The 16,990-nt window shown below is 47.1% G+C and overlaps 1 protein-coding gene across 1 annotated transcript in view; it reads left to right on the forward strand.

Annotated features, from left to right (window-relative positions):
• The window catches only part of LOC121855938 (tetra-peptide repeat homeobox protein 1-like), a 35,630-nt gene that overhangs the window by 12,488 nt on the left and 6,152 nt on the right, over positions 1 to 16,990 (forward strand). The window contains exon 3 of the mRNA XM_042351159.1: positions 7,943 to 8,003. Within this exon, the coding sequence (XP_042207093.1) occupies positions 7,943 to 8,003 (61 nt within the window). The remainder of the gene's footprint in view (positions 1 to 7,942; positions 8,004 to 16,990) is intronic.

The following is a 16,990-nucleotide window of genomic DNA, read 5'->3' on the forward strand; positions in this document are numbered from 1 at the left end:
TTTAACTCTCATCTCCCTTAACCCCCCATCTCTCACTTCATTCTCCCCTTCACCCCTTTATCCTCTTCATTCTTATCTCCCCTTTCACACCTCATCTCCCTTCAATTTCTATCTTCTTCACTCTATCTCTTCACTCCTCCCATCTCCTCACCCTCATCTCCTTCAATCTCTCATTCACCCTCCTTTAATCTATACTATTAGTTTTCCCACTCCCTGTCCACCTGCTTTATTTATCATGTCATTTTTTCTATTTTAATATTTTACTGCATATGTAGAGACTTTGATGGCGTTCATAAACTCCCCAAATTAAATCCCAACTTTGTTTATTGATTCATATATCGCAAAATCTCGTTATCATTCCTACAATTCAATAAATGTAACAATCATAATGGATATTTTTTATTTTTTTTGGTATTTTTATATATTTTTTTTGTTTTCGTTACAGCACACTCAATCAGGAGGTTCGAAATATCTATTAACTATTAAATTCGCCCTGACTTAAACGCTGTATGTTTATATCAAGTTATACCAGCTGAATATATTTACATTTATGTCTTGTAATACATTTATGAGGCTGCCTTGTATATTTTCTCCGCTTGTAATTTATAGTTGGATCTTCCATTTGATACTTATCTGTTAGACAAATTTATTTCGTAGGTGGAAGTCGTAAAGTGTGTGTGAGCCACGGCGGGCGCAACCTGACGAAGGGCAAGTACATCTGGGGGGGTGTTGGGGGGGGTACAGGGGTGAGCGGTAGAGGTGGGGGTACAGGGGGTGAGGGATAGTGAGAGGTACAGTGTGATGAGGGGTAGGGGATAGGGTTGGGAATGTTGGGGAGGGGTCGGGTGGGGGGTGGGGGGTGCTGCAGCTCAAATGACCCTCACTACTGATATTTTGTTTATATTTATTGTTGTGTCGTATATATAGGCACCACCCTAACACCACCCAAGGCCTCGGTGAGCTAACGAGACAGGGGGTGATTTGCCCCATACCCTAATTTTAACCAAACCTAACCTAACCTAACCTAACCTAACCTAACCTAACTATCAGGTTTAAGCACCCAATAGTGATGGTTAGGTTAGGTTTAGATCAGGTTAGGGCCTGTACAAACTGGGGACAATAAGGACATAAACCCATTAGACCTGTCACCCATGGCCAGTTTAGTACGTATATACAGTCACGGATTATGGCGGTGTGTGGCAGTCTCCGGCATCACACGTAAACAATGGAAGTTACTCATCTGTTTAGCATATAATCGAGCTGTATCTTGGAGGACGACGGAGTGGCATTCTGTTTGGCGAGTTTCACTGAGGTATTGACAGGCTATTATCTTGTGTATCGCTGGACGGTGCACATCATTACCCTTGTGTTTTAAGATTGTGTTGGTGTTGCAAAGGTCATTTTTTTTTCTCTTATATTTTAACCTTTTATGGGATTTTCAGACTTCTTTCTTTTTTTCTTAATATTACTAGTTATATAATATCATGGTATATCTTTTCTTATATACTTTTATCGTCTTCTTTCTTTGTGGATTATTATATTTTTGTCATTTTTCTGGTCTTTCTATTTCCCTTTTACTATACTTTCTGATTCCATGTTATTTCTTCACTTCCTCGAGTCTCTATTTCTACATTCACACCATCTTCGTGTTTTCGTTTCTCTCAGTTCTATAATAATTATCTGTTGTTTTAAGCTATCATCCTCCTCTCTCTAGTTACCTATCCTGACTGACTGGCTGACTGACTGGGGAAGTGAGAGGGCGGAGGTTGATGGGATGGGGTTAATGTTTTGTTCACATCTGCTTGAGGGGCATAGAGCCAGCAGGTACTTATATCCTAACCTTAGTCTAGCGGTTAACGACGTCTTGTAATCTAGTGGTCTGTTGGGCTTACGGTGGAGAGGGGTTGTGTGGAGTGGGGAGGAGCTGTGTGGGAGTGGAGAGGAGCTGTGTGGGAGTGGGGAGGAGCTGTGTGGAGTGGGGAGGAGCTGTGGCGTGGAGGAGCTGTGGGAGTGGAGGAGGAGCCTGGGGAGGGAGAGGAGCTGTGGGGAGGGAGAGGGAGCTGGGGAGGGAGAGGAGCTGTGGGGAGTGGGGAGGGAGCTGGGGAGGGAGAGGAGCTGGGGAGTGGGGAGGGAGTTGTGTGGTGGGAGAGGAGCTGGGTGGGAGGGAGAGGAGCTGTGTGGGGAGTGGGGAGGAGCTGTGTGGAAGTGGGGGGAGCTGTGTGAAGTGGGGAGGAGCTGGGGGAGGGGAGAGCTGTGGGAGGGGGAGGAGCTGTGGGAGGGGAGTTGTGTGGGAGGGGAGGAGCTGTGTGGGAGGAGAGGAGTTGTGGGAGGGAGGAGAGCGGGGGAGGGAGAGGAGCTGTGGGAGGGAAAGGAGCGGTGGGAGTGGGGGAGAGCTGTGGCGTGGGAGAGACAAGGTGTGGGAGTGGGAGGAGCTGTGCGTGGAGAGGAGCTGTGTGGGAGGAGGAGCTGGGAGTGGGGAGGAGCTGTGTGGGAAGTGGGGAGGAGCAGAAGTGGGGGAGGAGCTGTGGGGTGAGGGGGAGGAGCTGTGGGGAGGAGGGAGGAGCTGGGGAGTGGAGCTGTGTGGGAGGGGGAGGAGCTGTGGAGGGGGGAGGAGCTGGGAGGGGAATGGGCTGTGGCGGGAGAGGAGCTGCTGTGTGGGGAGTGGAGCTGTGTGGGGAGGGAGCTGGGGAGGGGAGGGAGAGGAACTGTGTGGCGTGCAGAGGAGCTGTGTGGGAGTGGGAATGGGTTGTGTGTGAGTGGAGAGGAGCTGTGTGGAGTGGGAAGGGGCTGTGTGGAGTGGAGAGGAGCTGTGTGGGAGTGGGAAGGGGTTGTGTATGAATGGGACGAGAGGTATGGGATCAGTGTGGAAAGGGAAAGCATCTTGTAATGAGTGACTTTATAGATTGTTAGGAAGTGTATGATAGAATCCTTGCTATTGCTTTCTCTCCCCTTCACTACCCTACACCTCCCCCACACCCTCAAACCCACACCATCAAACCCACACCCTCAACCACCACACCCTCACCACCACACCCTCAAACCCACACCATCAACCACCACACACTCACCACCACACCCTCAACCACCACACACTCACCACCACACTCTCACCACTACACCCTCAACCACCACACCCTACCACCACACCCTCAACCACCACACCTCACCTCACCACATTCTCAACCACCACACACTCACCACACACACTCACCACCACACCCTCAAACCCACACCTCACCACCACACACTCACCACCACACCCTCAACCACCACACACTCACCACCACACCCTCAACCACCACACCCTCAACCACCACACCCTCATCACCACAGTCTCACCACCACACATGACTCCCACTCTCACTCTCGTCCACCTCTCTGAAGAAGATAGCCGTGAAGGAGGGAGGGAGGGAGGCAGTCAAGGCTCCACCTCCACTTGTTCCTCCACCAGTGTTATCAACATAATCGTCTCTCAAAATATGAAATACTCCTCGTGAGAGAGAGAGAGAAAAAATATATATACAATAATATAAAACGGATATTTACGAGGTGGAGTGTGTGTGTTTGGAGACGCCTCTATAGCGAGCTCTCCTAGTGCTCTCTCCCGGCCCAACCTCCATGTTTATATCACGCTTATATCACCTTTATATCACCGTTATGATCGCTATTTCGCGCTATAACCCTGCTGGGGATGGCGCCTGATAGCCGATAAATTATCCAGGTATGAGACAGTTATGTATGAATGAGTGAAAACAGATAATACCTGTATTCAAGGTGGGGGGGTGAGGGGGGTGAGGGGGGAGAGGGGATTCTTATAACAGCCATCTCTCTGTTATGTCTCTGAGGGAGGGAAGGGGAGGGAGTAGAGCGAATGGGGAGGGGAGAGGATGGGGAAGTTGGTAGATGATATGTTTGTGAAGCAGGGGGGGGGGGCTGTGTGTGTGTGTGTAAGAGAGGATACAGACAATTTATACAGCTTTCAGAATAAAGGATGTGGGCAATTTTTCCTCGTTTTCAGGATATACAATTCAGTTTATCATTAACATACACAGGGAATTCTCAGTGTCGTGTATAACAGTCAAGTTCTCTTCTCTCAAGTGTCGTGACTCTGTGTTAACATTTACACTAAACTCCCAGCACCCATCAGGAGGACCAAGGAAGAGGGTGAAGATTCCTTGTGACTAACATAAGGGATCTCTGTATTTGGAAAAGATCATCACCATAGTTTGATTAATTTCAGTCCCACGACCTAATGTGTGGTGGTGTATACCCGTGATAAGTGGTGTCCCGTAGGGCAGTGTGCTATGACCTGCGATTCACTTTTACTCACAAATGTTTACTAAGGACACCATGGAAGTTAAACAAATTAGAAGTTTGGTTGTGAAGACTGGTGAAATTATCTTTGCCAGCTTCAAGCATCGCGCCACATGAATATACGCTAAGATCTGACTGAAAAAATGTAAGAGGCTGCAACTTGGAGATATTTTTGGTAAAAGAAGTATGCCAAGCGTATCAACATATTGGAGATGAAGTCATAAGTACAGTAACTGAAAATGCAAATACGGTTTTGGTGTTTGTGTTGATAAAAAAAAAGTGAAATGAGAAACACATGAGCCTTGTAAACAAACTCATTGGATTAATACGAAAATCTCTTAAATATCTAGTTTGGATTAGACTCTGTGATTAGAGGATTTAAATTATGTTACCTCATTTGGAGTCTGGTGGTCCTATTTACTATTTTACACATGATGGAGCACATAACAGTGTGACCTACACATGAGCTTGGCTTACCTGGTGACTCATTAAATTTACTAATCAATCCAGACCGTCAACATGCGGGCCTGACGTCACCTGTTGTAGCCAGGTGGAGAGAGTTAGGTGTAGGTTCTATGGTCTGGGTTTTTGTGAGGTAGTTGGGATATTAACAACAGGTAGGTGGAGACGTGGCCCCCTAGACATGTTTTAAACTGTCAATAATGGCTGCTGTGCTGCTCAGTTTGTTTCATTTATCAAAAGTAAAGTGGAGAATATTTGTTGATACTGTAGGAGAGTTATTGACGTTTATATGACCACACCCACAAGAGAAGAGGTCAAGAGGCCACAGCCTCAAGCCAAGGAAGCTGCCAGCACATAAAACTGTTACAACTAACTTCTGTCACTTTATGTAACTTGCTGACAAAACCTATGACCCTTCAGGTTTTTATGCCCTTAATGCATGAGTCATAAAGGCAAGCATGAACTTAGCATGCTTCCCAGATGGGCGCTGTAAACGCTTCTGCGTTTCACCTTGCACAGGATGTAAGGGGGTGCCCAATAAACTAGTCCCCTCGGGGGCAATCTAAAAAAGAAAAATCTAACTTGTTTGCAGTGAGAGTTGTGGACTCATGGAACAAGCTGCCACTGAATATTGTGAGAACACCAAGTATAAATTGTGTAACGCCCAACTACACCAACACTGACATGTCCAGGTGTACATCCAGAAGTCCGTGCTTGACCACTAACTTCTTGAGAATTAGAAAAGTGAATAAACGTGCGAATAACCGGTGATGGAGAGGATAAATAGTGAGGAACGGCTGTGTGTGTTTGTGTGTGTACTGACTCTTCACCCACACCCCCACTAACCCCCACTCATCAACCCATTAACACCCCCATCAATAATACCACCACACCATTCCAAACAATCACAACCCTCCTCCCCCCTCCCACCATCCTCCCCCTCCTCTCCCCCCTCCTTCCCCCACCCTGCCACACACAACCTCGCCACCTCATTACGCATGACGTATTCGACGTAATGGTACAGTGGCTGACATTTTATGACCAGCCCGTTCATTTTGATCTATTGACGCAGCGCCGGTGTTAAAGGCAGGGGGGGAAGCAAAGGGGCGGTTGGCAGGGGGGGAAGCAAAGGGGCGGTTGGCAGGGGCAGCAAGGGGGTGATTGGCAGGGACGGGTGGTTGTCGGAGGGACCTAAAGGGTGGTTCACAGGGGGAGGCATGGTGTGGTTGGCAGGGGATGGTATAACTAGGAGAATTAGGTAGGGAGGGTGGTTAATGGGGGGTCGTCAGGGAGGGGAGGCAGGTACTGGTAGGATGTGGGCAGGGAGAGATTAGTCGTATAACAGGGGTGGTTGTATAACAAGGTTGGTCGTATAACAGGGGGTGGTCTTATAACAAGGTGGTCGTATAACAGGAGTGGTCGTATAACAGAGGTGGTCGTATAACAGGGGTGGTCGTATAACAAAGTTGGTCGTATAAAAAGGGTGGTTGTATAACAAGGTTGGTCGTATAACAGGGGGTGGTCATATAACAGAGGTGGTCGTATAACAGGGATGGGGAGTATTTCTGTATCATAATAAGTGTCGGCCAATATAATAACACATGGGCCCAGAGGGGAAACTCATCGTCCGTGTGTGTGTGTGTGTGTGTGTGTCTGTGTGTCTGTGTGTGTGTGTGTGGCAGGAAAGAGTCATCAACAGTCCCCCGTCACCACGTAGTCCCGCCTTACCCTCCGCTAATTGGTGGCAAAATGACATGATCAGTGCGATAATTTGGGTCATTTGGGGGCTAATTAAACGCTGGCCGAGTCATAAACTCAACTGCAGATAGGGTGAGGCGGAGGTCGTTTGTACATAACACACAGTTCAGCTGCTGACACTGGGAGCGGTGTGTTGTTTGTCCAATTAATTCACGTAAAGACACGAACTGTAAACAATGTATTTCCACAGTGAAACACCACAGACTGACACGAGTAATAGTCAGCCCACAGTGTCAGCCATGTGGTCCTGGTGTCATGTATCAGAGAGGGTGAGATAATCAGCTCAAAGTGTCAGCCACATGGTCCTGGTGTCATGTATCAGAGAGGGTGAGACAGTCAGCTCAAAGTGTCAGCCATGTGGTCCTGGTGTCATGTATCAGAGAGGGTGAGACAGTCAGCCCACAGTGGCAGCCATGTGGTCCTGGTGTCATGTAGTACAGAGAGGGTGAGATAATCAGCTCAAAGTGTCAGCCATGTGGTCCTGGTGTCATGTAGTACAGAGATGGTGAGACAGTCAGCTCAAAGTGTCAGCCATGTGGTCCTGGTGTCATGTATCAGAGAGAGGTGAGACAGTCTGCTCAAGTGTCAGCCATGTGGTCCTGGTGTCATGTAGTACAGAGAGGGGTGAGACAGTCAGCCCACAGTGTCAGCCATGTGGTCCTGGTGTCATGTATCAGAGAGGGTGAGACAGTCTGCTCAAAGTGTCAGCCATGTGGTCCTGGTGTCATGTAGTACAGAGAGGGTGAGACAGTCAGCCCACAGTGTCAGCCATGTGGTCCTGGTGTCATGTAGTACAGAGAGGGTGAGACAGTCAGCTCAAAGTGTCAGCCATGTGGTCCTGGTGTCATGTAGTACAGAGAGGGTGAGACAGTCAGCCCACAGTGTCAGCCATGTGGTCCTGGTGTCATGTAGTACAGAGAGGGTGAGACAGTCAGCCCACAGTGTCAGCATCATGCACAGTATATCCAACTAGCGTGTGTAGGTATTAATGAACTCGTTGTGTATTTCGGTCATGTACACACACCCCTGAACACATCACTATAGTTCGAGTTTTATACACACACACACACACACACACATATTCATAAACAAAGATATACTTACACACGCAAACACACACTTGCACCCACTGACACACAAACACAGACAGGCAAAGAGACAGACAGAGGCACACACACACAGACACACACACACACACACACACACACACACACACACACACACACACACACACACACACTATAAAACTGAATTTTAAGCTATTTCACCTGATTCATATACCTGCAACATAGACAGGTAATTTAAGGTAATAAAGAGAACTCCACTGATCTCTCTCTCTCTCACTTGCCGTTACCTGAGACTCACACGAGATATAAATGTGGTGAATTTCTCAATGTTTCCCCAACAGTTTACAGTCCAACGGAGAATATTGCTGAAGTAGGTGACAGAGGCTCTCGCTATATGACTAGGTGAGGGAACGTGTAAAACTAGTTGGTGAACAGACCTTTGACGATGGTGGATTTTATTTTATTTTATATATGTTTTTTTTTGTGTATGTGTGTGTTTTGGTGTGTGTGTGTGTGTGTGTGCGTGTTTTGGTGTGTTTGTGTGTTGGTGTGTTTGTGTGTTGGTGTGTGTGTGTTAGATACAATGATCAGTAAATAAACAGACACATTGACAGATAAATATACCTGTAGTTACACAGATACATCACACTTTACAGAGATTAATGGCATGATTATACAGACAGACAGACAGACAGACAGACATATAGCTGAGTATATTTTTCCTCAATATATTCCAAAACCTCATTTCCCCAAATTTTCATATAGACAAAATTTATTCGTAAGTCAGAGTTACACGTGTCTCATAAATCATCAGAAACAGCTTTGTACACCATCAAATCTGAAAACCCCTGATTTACCTTAATAAATCTAGATGGTGATGTGAGGTGGTCAGGTGAGACGGTGGGGCTTCAGAGGTGATTAGTATGCACAGGTGTTGGTTCAGCCTCTGACAACACGCCAGGGATATCCACACCTTGTGCCTGCCTGCCTCATCCATCTCTCTCTCTCTAATTCTCTCTCTCTCTCTCTCTTTCTCTCTTCTCTCAAAGCGATTTTTTGACAATTTTTTTCTCAAGCGTGATTATATATACATTAGGCGTCTGGTGCGGGGTTTTCTGTGCCGTGTGTCTGTCAGGCGTCTGTTTCAGTGTACTGGGCGTGTTCGTCAAGGGAGGCTGGGTTTTCGGGGCCACTTTTTCAATTCCCAGTTTCTTTTTTTTGGGCCTTTTTCTTTGCCTTTGTGATTCAATCTTCCTGTCTCTGTGTTTCTCTCTGTCTCTTGTTCTCTTCTGTCAGTCTGTCTGTCAGTCTGTCTGTCTGTCTGTCTGTCTGTCTGTTTGTCTTTTAGCTGTTTGTTTACTTATTTCTACGTGTGTATTTGTGTCTTTCTCTCTCTCTCTCTCTCTCACACACACACACACACACACACACACACCGACGTGTTTGCTAATCGTGGATAAAGTCTTGTTTTTATTCTTATATCTTAGAGGAAGTTTGATCTTGAGTCTTTTAATTTATTTTACACTAAGAACAACGCTTATCAGTATTATCATTAGTATCAGTTATCATTATTTTTGCGTCTTGATCCTGCTTGAGGAGGTAACAGTGTTGTGAGGGGGAGCTGCTGCTGCTGCTGCTGTTTGTTGATGATGTAGCGTTTTGGTCACCTGGTCTTACCTGCCGGGCTAGGGAGGACCTGACTTACTGACTCACTCACCTGGAGTACCTGAAACTCTGCTGGGAGGTTCATAATGGTGCTGGTGAGTTAGTAGAGGTGGTGATGATGTGACGGTGTTACTTATGACCAGGAAAACCTATTCTTGAAGTGACTAGTAGGGGGGGGGGGACCTGTGGACAACCTGTAGATGACCTGGGCCTTCCCCGACGAGCAATACACTAATGCCACCGGCCATGAAACACACAGGTAACGACCCACTTGTGCGTTAAGAGCGCGTTTACGTGGCACTTACCATCCTTAATGGCGTATAGGAAACTCCTTATGAACTGTGCCCCACTTGTAGTAGACATTACTACCCCAGAGACCTATTAACTTACCGGGAATATCTGAGACACAAAATTTTTATAGAAATAGTGATGGCGTGAATGAAAATGAACAGTTCGTGGAGGTGAAAACGGTGTCCAGTAGTAAACGATGAGAGACGTTGAGATACCTCAAGAGACAACAGAAGACGTCAGCAGATGACGGCAGACTGCAAGAGACGATTGGAGATAACAGGAGACAACAGAAAGCGTTAATAATCTATGGGAGACGTCAGAAGACGTCAGGAGACAGCAAGAGACGGCAGGTGACGTCAGAAAACGCGAGGAGATGCGGGAGGAGCAGCGAGCCAACCGTCTAGTTCACCACACGCCAAAGGCTCGTTTAGCTTTCCTCCTCACCAGCTTCCTTTGTCCCTGGACACCGGCGGCCGTCACACGTCCTCCCCCCCGCCCATCGCTTACACGCCAACAAGATCAGCAAAAATGAAATAACATGCATTAGGAGGAGAAACCTGCCTGGCGATAAGTGGGTTAGACTTCACAAATCTGCACACATGACCAATTACAGCGGCAGCAACGACCTCTCGACCAATGGGTGAGCGTCGCGGCTGGCCAGTATCTCAAGCCTGGACGACGCCGACTGCTCGTAAAGAGGACGGAACAGTCATTAAGCCAGCGCTGGAGCTCGACTCTCTCTTAAAATAAAGTCATTTCTAACTCACTTGCTCAACACACAAGCGATAAATAATTATAAACAACCCGGAGGATAAAATCCAATTAAGAATAAGTGCAGGGACTGGGAGCTTCATCAAAGAATCAATACCACCATAAAAAGAGAGGAGTTATGGCGGAATCAATGAGGCCAGCTTCAGGCGCGGGGGTAAGACGGCCATAAAGAAAGTGGAATGGGCCATCTGCCGAGTTGGCCATCTCTCCTGTCTCCTCCCCACCGTCGCCAGGCCTCTCCGTCAATCCTGGCCCAGGAGATGAATGTGGTGGTCGACGGGGAGGCAGCGACACCCACTTACCCTCACCCTCACCGCCTGCAGGGGGAGAGGGGGCGAGGGGGAGGTGTGACCCTAGGGCTGTTTATTGCCCCAGAAAGGGTGGAGGTGTGGGCCCCCAGAGAGCCCTCCCCCGTCGCCCGCCGCCTCTGTTAATGTGCTGACTGCGGACACATCCCTTATGGCCAGGCACATTGGTTTCCTCTGGTGTATAATGTCGACTTGGAGGAGTACATGAATCGGGGAGGATGTGGGGGGACTACACAGCTCTTTGGGGGAGGATGTGGGGAGACTACACAGCTCTTTGGGGGAGGATGTGGGGGGACTACACAGCTCTTTGGGGAGGATGTGGGGGGCTAGCTACACAGCTCTTTTGGGGGGAGGATGTGGGGGACACAGCTCATGGGGGATGTGGGGGACACAGCTCTTTGGGGAGGATGTGGGGGACTACACAGCTCTTTGGGGGAGATGTGGGGACTACACAGATCTTTGGGGGAGGATGTGGGGACTACACAGCTCTTTGGGGGAGGTGTGAGGACTACACAGCTCTTTGGGGGAGGATGTGGGGGGACTACACAGCTCTTTGGGGGAGGATGTGGGGGAATACACAACTCTTTGGCGTAATATTTAGGAAATTAACTGAAAAATATAAGACCAGCTGCAGATCTATGTATAAAACCGAGTTAGAGTATATTCTGATATTAATAATCATCTGGCGAATAATGCCGAGTTATCGAGGTACAAAATACAAGTAGAGTACGTGTATCTGTAGTTCACTTCCTCTCCGCCAGATGGATTTACTCTATAGAATATTACATAGTAGTTATGATTACTATTGTTATTTACTTATTTATGTATTTATTTATTTTGTACTGTAGTGGTGAATGAAGTCTTTAAAATTCTATACAACTACAGACTTGTGACTTCTAGGTAGTGTGTCTCTCTCAGTAGCACCAACAGCTCTCGTAGATCAAGCTGAATGGTTGAAAGCTTGAACAGCCATATTGGGAGTTATTATTTTGTTTTCAATTCCTCTTCATTAAATGCCTGAACTAAAACTCTCATTGTATTAATGACGTGTTTGAGAGCTTTCAGGTTCTTGAGATGTAAGCCAATGAAAATGAAAGGCAAAATATATCATTAGTTTGTATGGGTGACTCAGACATCCTCACGAACGAACAAAAAATGATGGAAAATTCAACCACATTTATCATAGTACACACACAAAAAAAACTGTCTTTATTGCCACTATGACCACACATCTTTTCCTCCCAGTTGTCTCTCCCTCCCAGTTATCTCTCTTTTCCAGTTATCTCTCCCTCCCAGTTATCTCTCCCTCCCAGTTATCTCTCCCTCCCAGTTATCTCTCTTTTCCAGTTATCTCTCCCTCCCAGTTATCTCTCCCTCCCAGTTATCTCTCCCTCCCAGTTATCTCTCCCTCCCAGTTATCTCTCCCTCCCAGTTATCTCTCCCTCCCAGTTGTTCCTCCCTTATGAGATGACGCATCAAAACTTTTACGATTTATGCTTACGACATCTTTACAGGAGACAGAGAAAGTCGTAAGAGAGAAACCCGAGGATAATGCACAAGGAACTTAAGACATTCTGCAGCTGTCCCCAGGGAGAGCAAAGTGACTTTCACGTAAGAGACGATGTGAGATTTTTTTTCCTCTGTCTGTCTGTCTGTCTCTCTGTCTGTCTATCTGTCTACCTCCTTATTTATGTATCTTCTAGCGTCATGTTTATCATTTATTATGTATCTCTTGGCATTTGTATCTCTCAGACTATGTGCATTTTAACCTTTCTTGTCTCCTAAGCTTTATGTCTTCTATATCTCCTGTGTGCGTCTCCTAGTCTTTGTATCTTTGTAGAGTTTACTTATATCTCCTGCTTCTCTTTACGTATCTCCTAGTCTCCATCTCCTAGACCTCGCTTTCTCTCCTTCCTTTTATCTTTCTCTGTTTCCCTCCCTCCTTCTCTCTCTCTATCTCTCTCCCTCCTTCCTACCCGCCCTCACTCCCTCCCTTCCTCCCTCTCTCTCTCTCTCTCCCTCTCTCTACCATCCAGGGCCACTTGCGTCTCCCCTAGGCAGGCAGTAAATCCTCCTCCCCCCCTACATCTTAGCCCTGCCTCACCCACGCTAGATAGATGGCGCTCGTCTGTTTCCTTGGATAATTAGGTAGATTGACTCTGCTATTTCATTTACTCTCTTTATTAATGCTCTGCCCTGGCCTCTGAGGGGAGAGTAAAGGGAGGAAGAGGGATGGAGAGAATCAGTAGGGTAGGATGAGTGGTAGGTGAGAGAGATAGAAGGAAAGTGAGGTGGAGGGAATAAGAATGGTGAGGAATGGAAGGGGTTGGGGTAGGGAGAGGAGAGTGCAGGGAGGTAATATAATGAGGGAGGGAGACGGAGGGTGAAAGATGAGAGAGAAGAGAGAGATTAGATTTTGTGGAAGATTATGAGAAGTAATGGAGGTGGGAGGGGATGTGGGAGATAAATGTGTAGAGGGGGAAAAAGAGTTACATCTAGGGAATAAAGAAGAGGCGATGAGGGGAAAAAGATAAACGTGTAGGGGAAACAATGGAACCTCTTACAATACCTTAGTTTTTCTCTCAAGGGTGAAAGGAAAAATAGAAAATAGATGAGGAAAAAGAAGAAAATAGTGTGTGTGTGTGTGTGTTAAGACCCTCACCATCTCAGACTTTTATGAAGATGGTGTGAAGATGCAATTATAACAGGAAGAAACACATTATATATATATATTCGATAAACTACAATAACTACATCCTTCAAAACTTCCCAGAGATTCATAAAAAAAATCTCTTTGATCCTTTTATGAAACCTTATGTAAAGTATTTCATCATAGTATTACAAATATATATTTCTCACAGGGTGGGATTGTTTTAATATGCACCAGATTACAAACAGCAGACAGTGGCTAACATTTCTGATTAGTTAAGTATACCCTGTCCGTTCTCTGTAATGGATTGAAAGATTTGCACCAGCTCGATGTTCCAACCGTTCATATCTGTCTGTGTAACCTCAGACCCACATCACATTATTCTCGGTGTAAGAATAATGGAGATCTTCGCTGATGCCGTAATCTTTCAGCGTGATGGACTGGTGATGTTCCTCTCAGTTAACTTCCCTGTTTTATCTTCTTCGTGATGTTAGAAATATTCGGCAACGTTTTATTATTGAAGAGGTGAAACAATTTACTCTAAAATGGAAATTAGTTAGTTTATTTTGTTTGTAACACCGAGACATCATTATTCATAACAACTACAATGGTAAAATATTATGACGTGATATATGTAGTGGTCACCAGGGCCTTGAGAAGTATCTACGTGGCCACCTTGACTCGGGGAATATCTCAGTGGCCAGACACCACAACTTGACAAGGTTCCTACGCCGTATCAGTGATTTCTTCCTCTATTAAACAATATATTTGAGACACCATTTACATACTTCAGTCATGGGCATGTGAGATTAACCAGAAGACGTCACCCTTCCACAACCACCACCACAACTCAGGAAAATGCGTCTTCCGAGGCGTGTCCGAGGAGGAGGAGGAGGAGGAGGCAAAGGCGAGCGAGCGAGCTAGCGAGTGAGTGAGTGCGGGGTATGGATAACTCATTTCCAGGCCATTGGTTCCATGAGCACGTTCCGCCTGGAAGATGAGGAAGCAGCTGTAGCCTCAGGTCAAGCACCACTCTTCAATTACACACGGGGTTTTGAGGCACATTATTTATTTTTTTCTTCCTAGAGGGAGTCTGACTTAATGTCGCCTTTGTCTTGTTATCTCCGGTGCTTCATCTTCTTGGAGGCGTGACCAGCTCTTCTTTTTTTTTTTATACTCGTAGATATTTTTTCGTGGTTGGGAATTATGTATCTATCTGTGTCGTTGTTTTTGTTGATGTTTTTTTTGTGAGTTCTTGTATACCTTATGATCTGGATTCCCTTCCTGTCTGTCTTAATTATGGTTAATGTTGTTCTGGTGTGTCATAAATCGTAATTTTTTTTTTTTTAGTATCTCAAGGACTAGATTAATATAATGTTAACTCCATCTGTATGACTTGTTGTAGGAGCAGTGTGTGTGTGTGTGTGTGTGTGTGTGTGTGATTAGTTGTCAAGACGATTATATATATCATATTTATTATTATCATCTGTCTGTATTAGTTTACTTCTACATGGAAGTCTCCCTCTTAAGCCTTCAACAGTTGTATCTTGAGCACACACACACACACACACACACACACACACACACACACACACACACACACACACACACTAACAACTGCTGCTTGGGACCCGATGCCTCACTGAGTAATAGTATAATAACAGGACTACAAGTTTCAGCACCTTTGTAATAAAACTCTCACTGGACTGAACCAAGAAACCTCGTGACTCAGAGGAACAAAAAATAGTCCATTGGTCCCTGGGTGAGTGTGTGCCGCATACCCTCACCTCTTACACCTCCCACTACACCTCTTACACCTCCCTGCACCTCTTACACCTCCACTACACCTCTTACACCTCCACTACACCTCCCTGCACCTCTTACCTCCTCCACGGCAGCTCTTACACCTCCCACTGCACCTCTTACACCTCCCACTGCACCTCTTACACCTCCACTACCCTCTTACACCTCCACTACACCTCCACTGCACCTCTTACACCTCCACTGCACCTCTTACACCTCCACTACACCTCTTACACCTCCACTACACCTCCACTACACCTCTTACACCTCCACTACACCTCTTACACCTCCACTACACCTCTTACACCTCCACTACACCTCCACTACACCTCTTACACCTCCACTACACCTCTTACACCTCCTCGACAGCTCTTACACCTCCACTACACCTCTTACACCTACACTACAGCTCTTACACCTCCACTGCACCTCCTACACCTCCACGACAGCTCTTACACCTCCCACTGCACCTCTTACACCTCCACTACACCTCTTACACCTCCACTACACCTCCACTGCACCTCTCTTACACCTCCACGGCAGCTCTTACACCTCCACTACACCTCTCTACACCTCACTACCTCCACTGCACCTCTTACACCTCCACGGCAGCTCTTACACCTCCACTGCACCTCTTACACCTCCACGACAGCTCTTACACCTCTTACACCTCCACTACACCTCTTACACCTCCACTACACCTCCACTGCACCTCTTACACCTCCACTACACCTCTTACACCTCCACTACACCTCCACTGCATCTCTTACACCTCCACGGCAGCTCTTACACCTCCACTACACCTCTTACACCTCCACTAACCTCCACTGCACCTCTTACACCTCCAGGCAGCTCTTACACCTCCCTGCACCTCTAACACCTCCGACAGCTCTACACCTCCCTGCACCTCTAACACCCTCCACAGCTCTTACACCTCCACTGCACCTCTCACCTCCACACCTCTACACCTCACTACACCTCTTCCTCTACACTCCACTGCACCTCTTACACCTCCCACGGCAGCTCTTACACCTCCCACCTCTTACACCTCCACTGCACCTCTTACCTCCCACCTCTTACACCTCCCACACCACCTCCTGCACCTCTTACACCTCCACGGCAGCTCTTACACCTCCTACACCTCTTACACCTCCACTACACCTCCTGCACCTCTACCTCCACGGCAGCTCTTACACCTCCACTGCACCTCCCGACAGCTCTTACACCTCTTACCTCACACCTCTTACCTCCACTACACCTCCACTGCACCTCTACCACCTCCGACAGCTCTTACACCTCCTGCACCTCTAACACCTCCGACAGCTCTCCTCCACGCACCTCTTACACCTCCACTACCTCTTACACCTCCACTACACCTCCACTGCACCTCTTACACCTCCACGGCAGCTCTTACACCTCCACTACACCTCACACCTCCACTACACCTCCACTGCACCTCTTACACCTCCGGCAGCTCTTACACCTCCACTGCCTCTTACACCTCCACGACAGCTCTTACACCTCTACACCTCCACACCTCTTACACCTCCACTACTCCACTGCACTAACACCTCCCGACAGCTCTTACCTCCACTGCACCTCCTAACCGACAGCTCTTACACCTCCACTGCACCTCTTACACCTCCACACACCTCCTGCACCTCTAACACCTCGACAGCTCTTACCTCCACTGCACCTCTTCACCTCCACTACGCCTCCCACTGCACCTCTTACACCTCCCACCTCTTACACCTCCACTACCTCTTACACCTCCACTACACTCCACTAGCTCTTACACCTCCACTGCACCTCTTACCTCCACGACAGCTCTACACCTCACTACCTCCACTGCACCTCTTACACCTCCACTACACCTCTTACACCTACACTACACCTATCTG

The sequence above is a fragment of the Homarus americanus genome, unplaced genomic scaffold (assembly GCF_018991925.1).
Source record: "Homarus americanus isolate GMGI-L3 unplaced genomic scaffold, GMGI_Hamer_2.0 scaffold1024, whole genome shotgun sequence".
Taxonomy (NCBI): Eukaryota; Metazoa; Arthropoda; class Malacostraca; order Decapoda; family Nephropidae; genus Homarus; species Homarus americanus.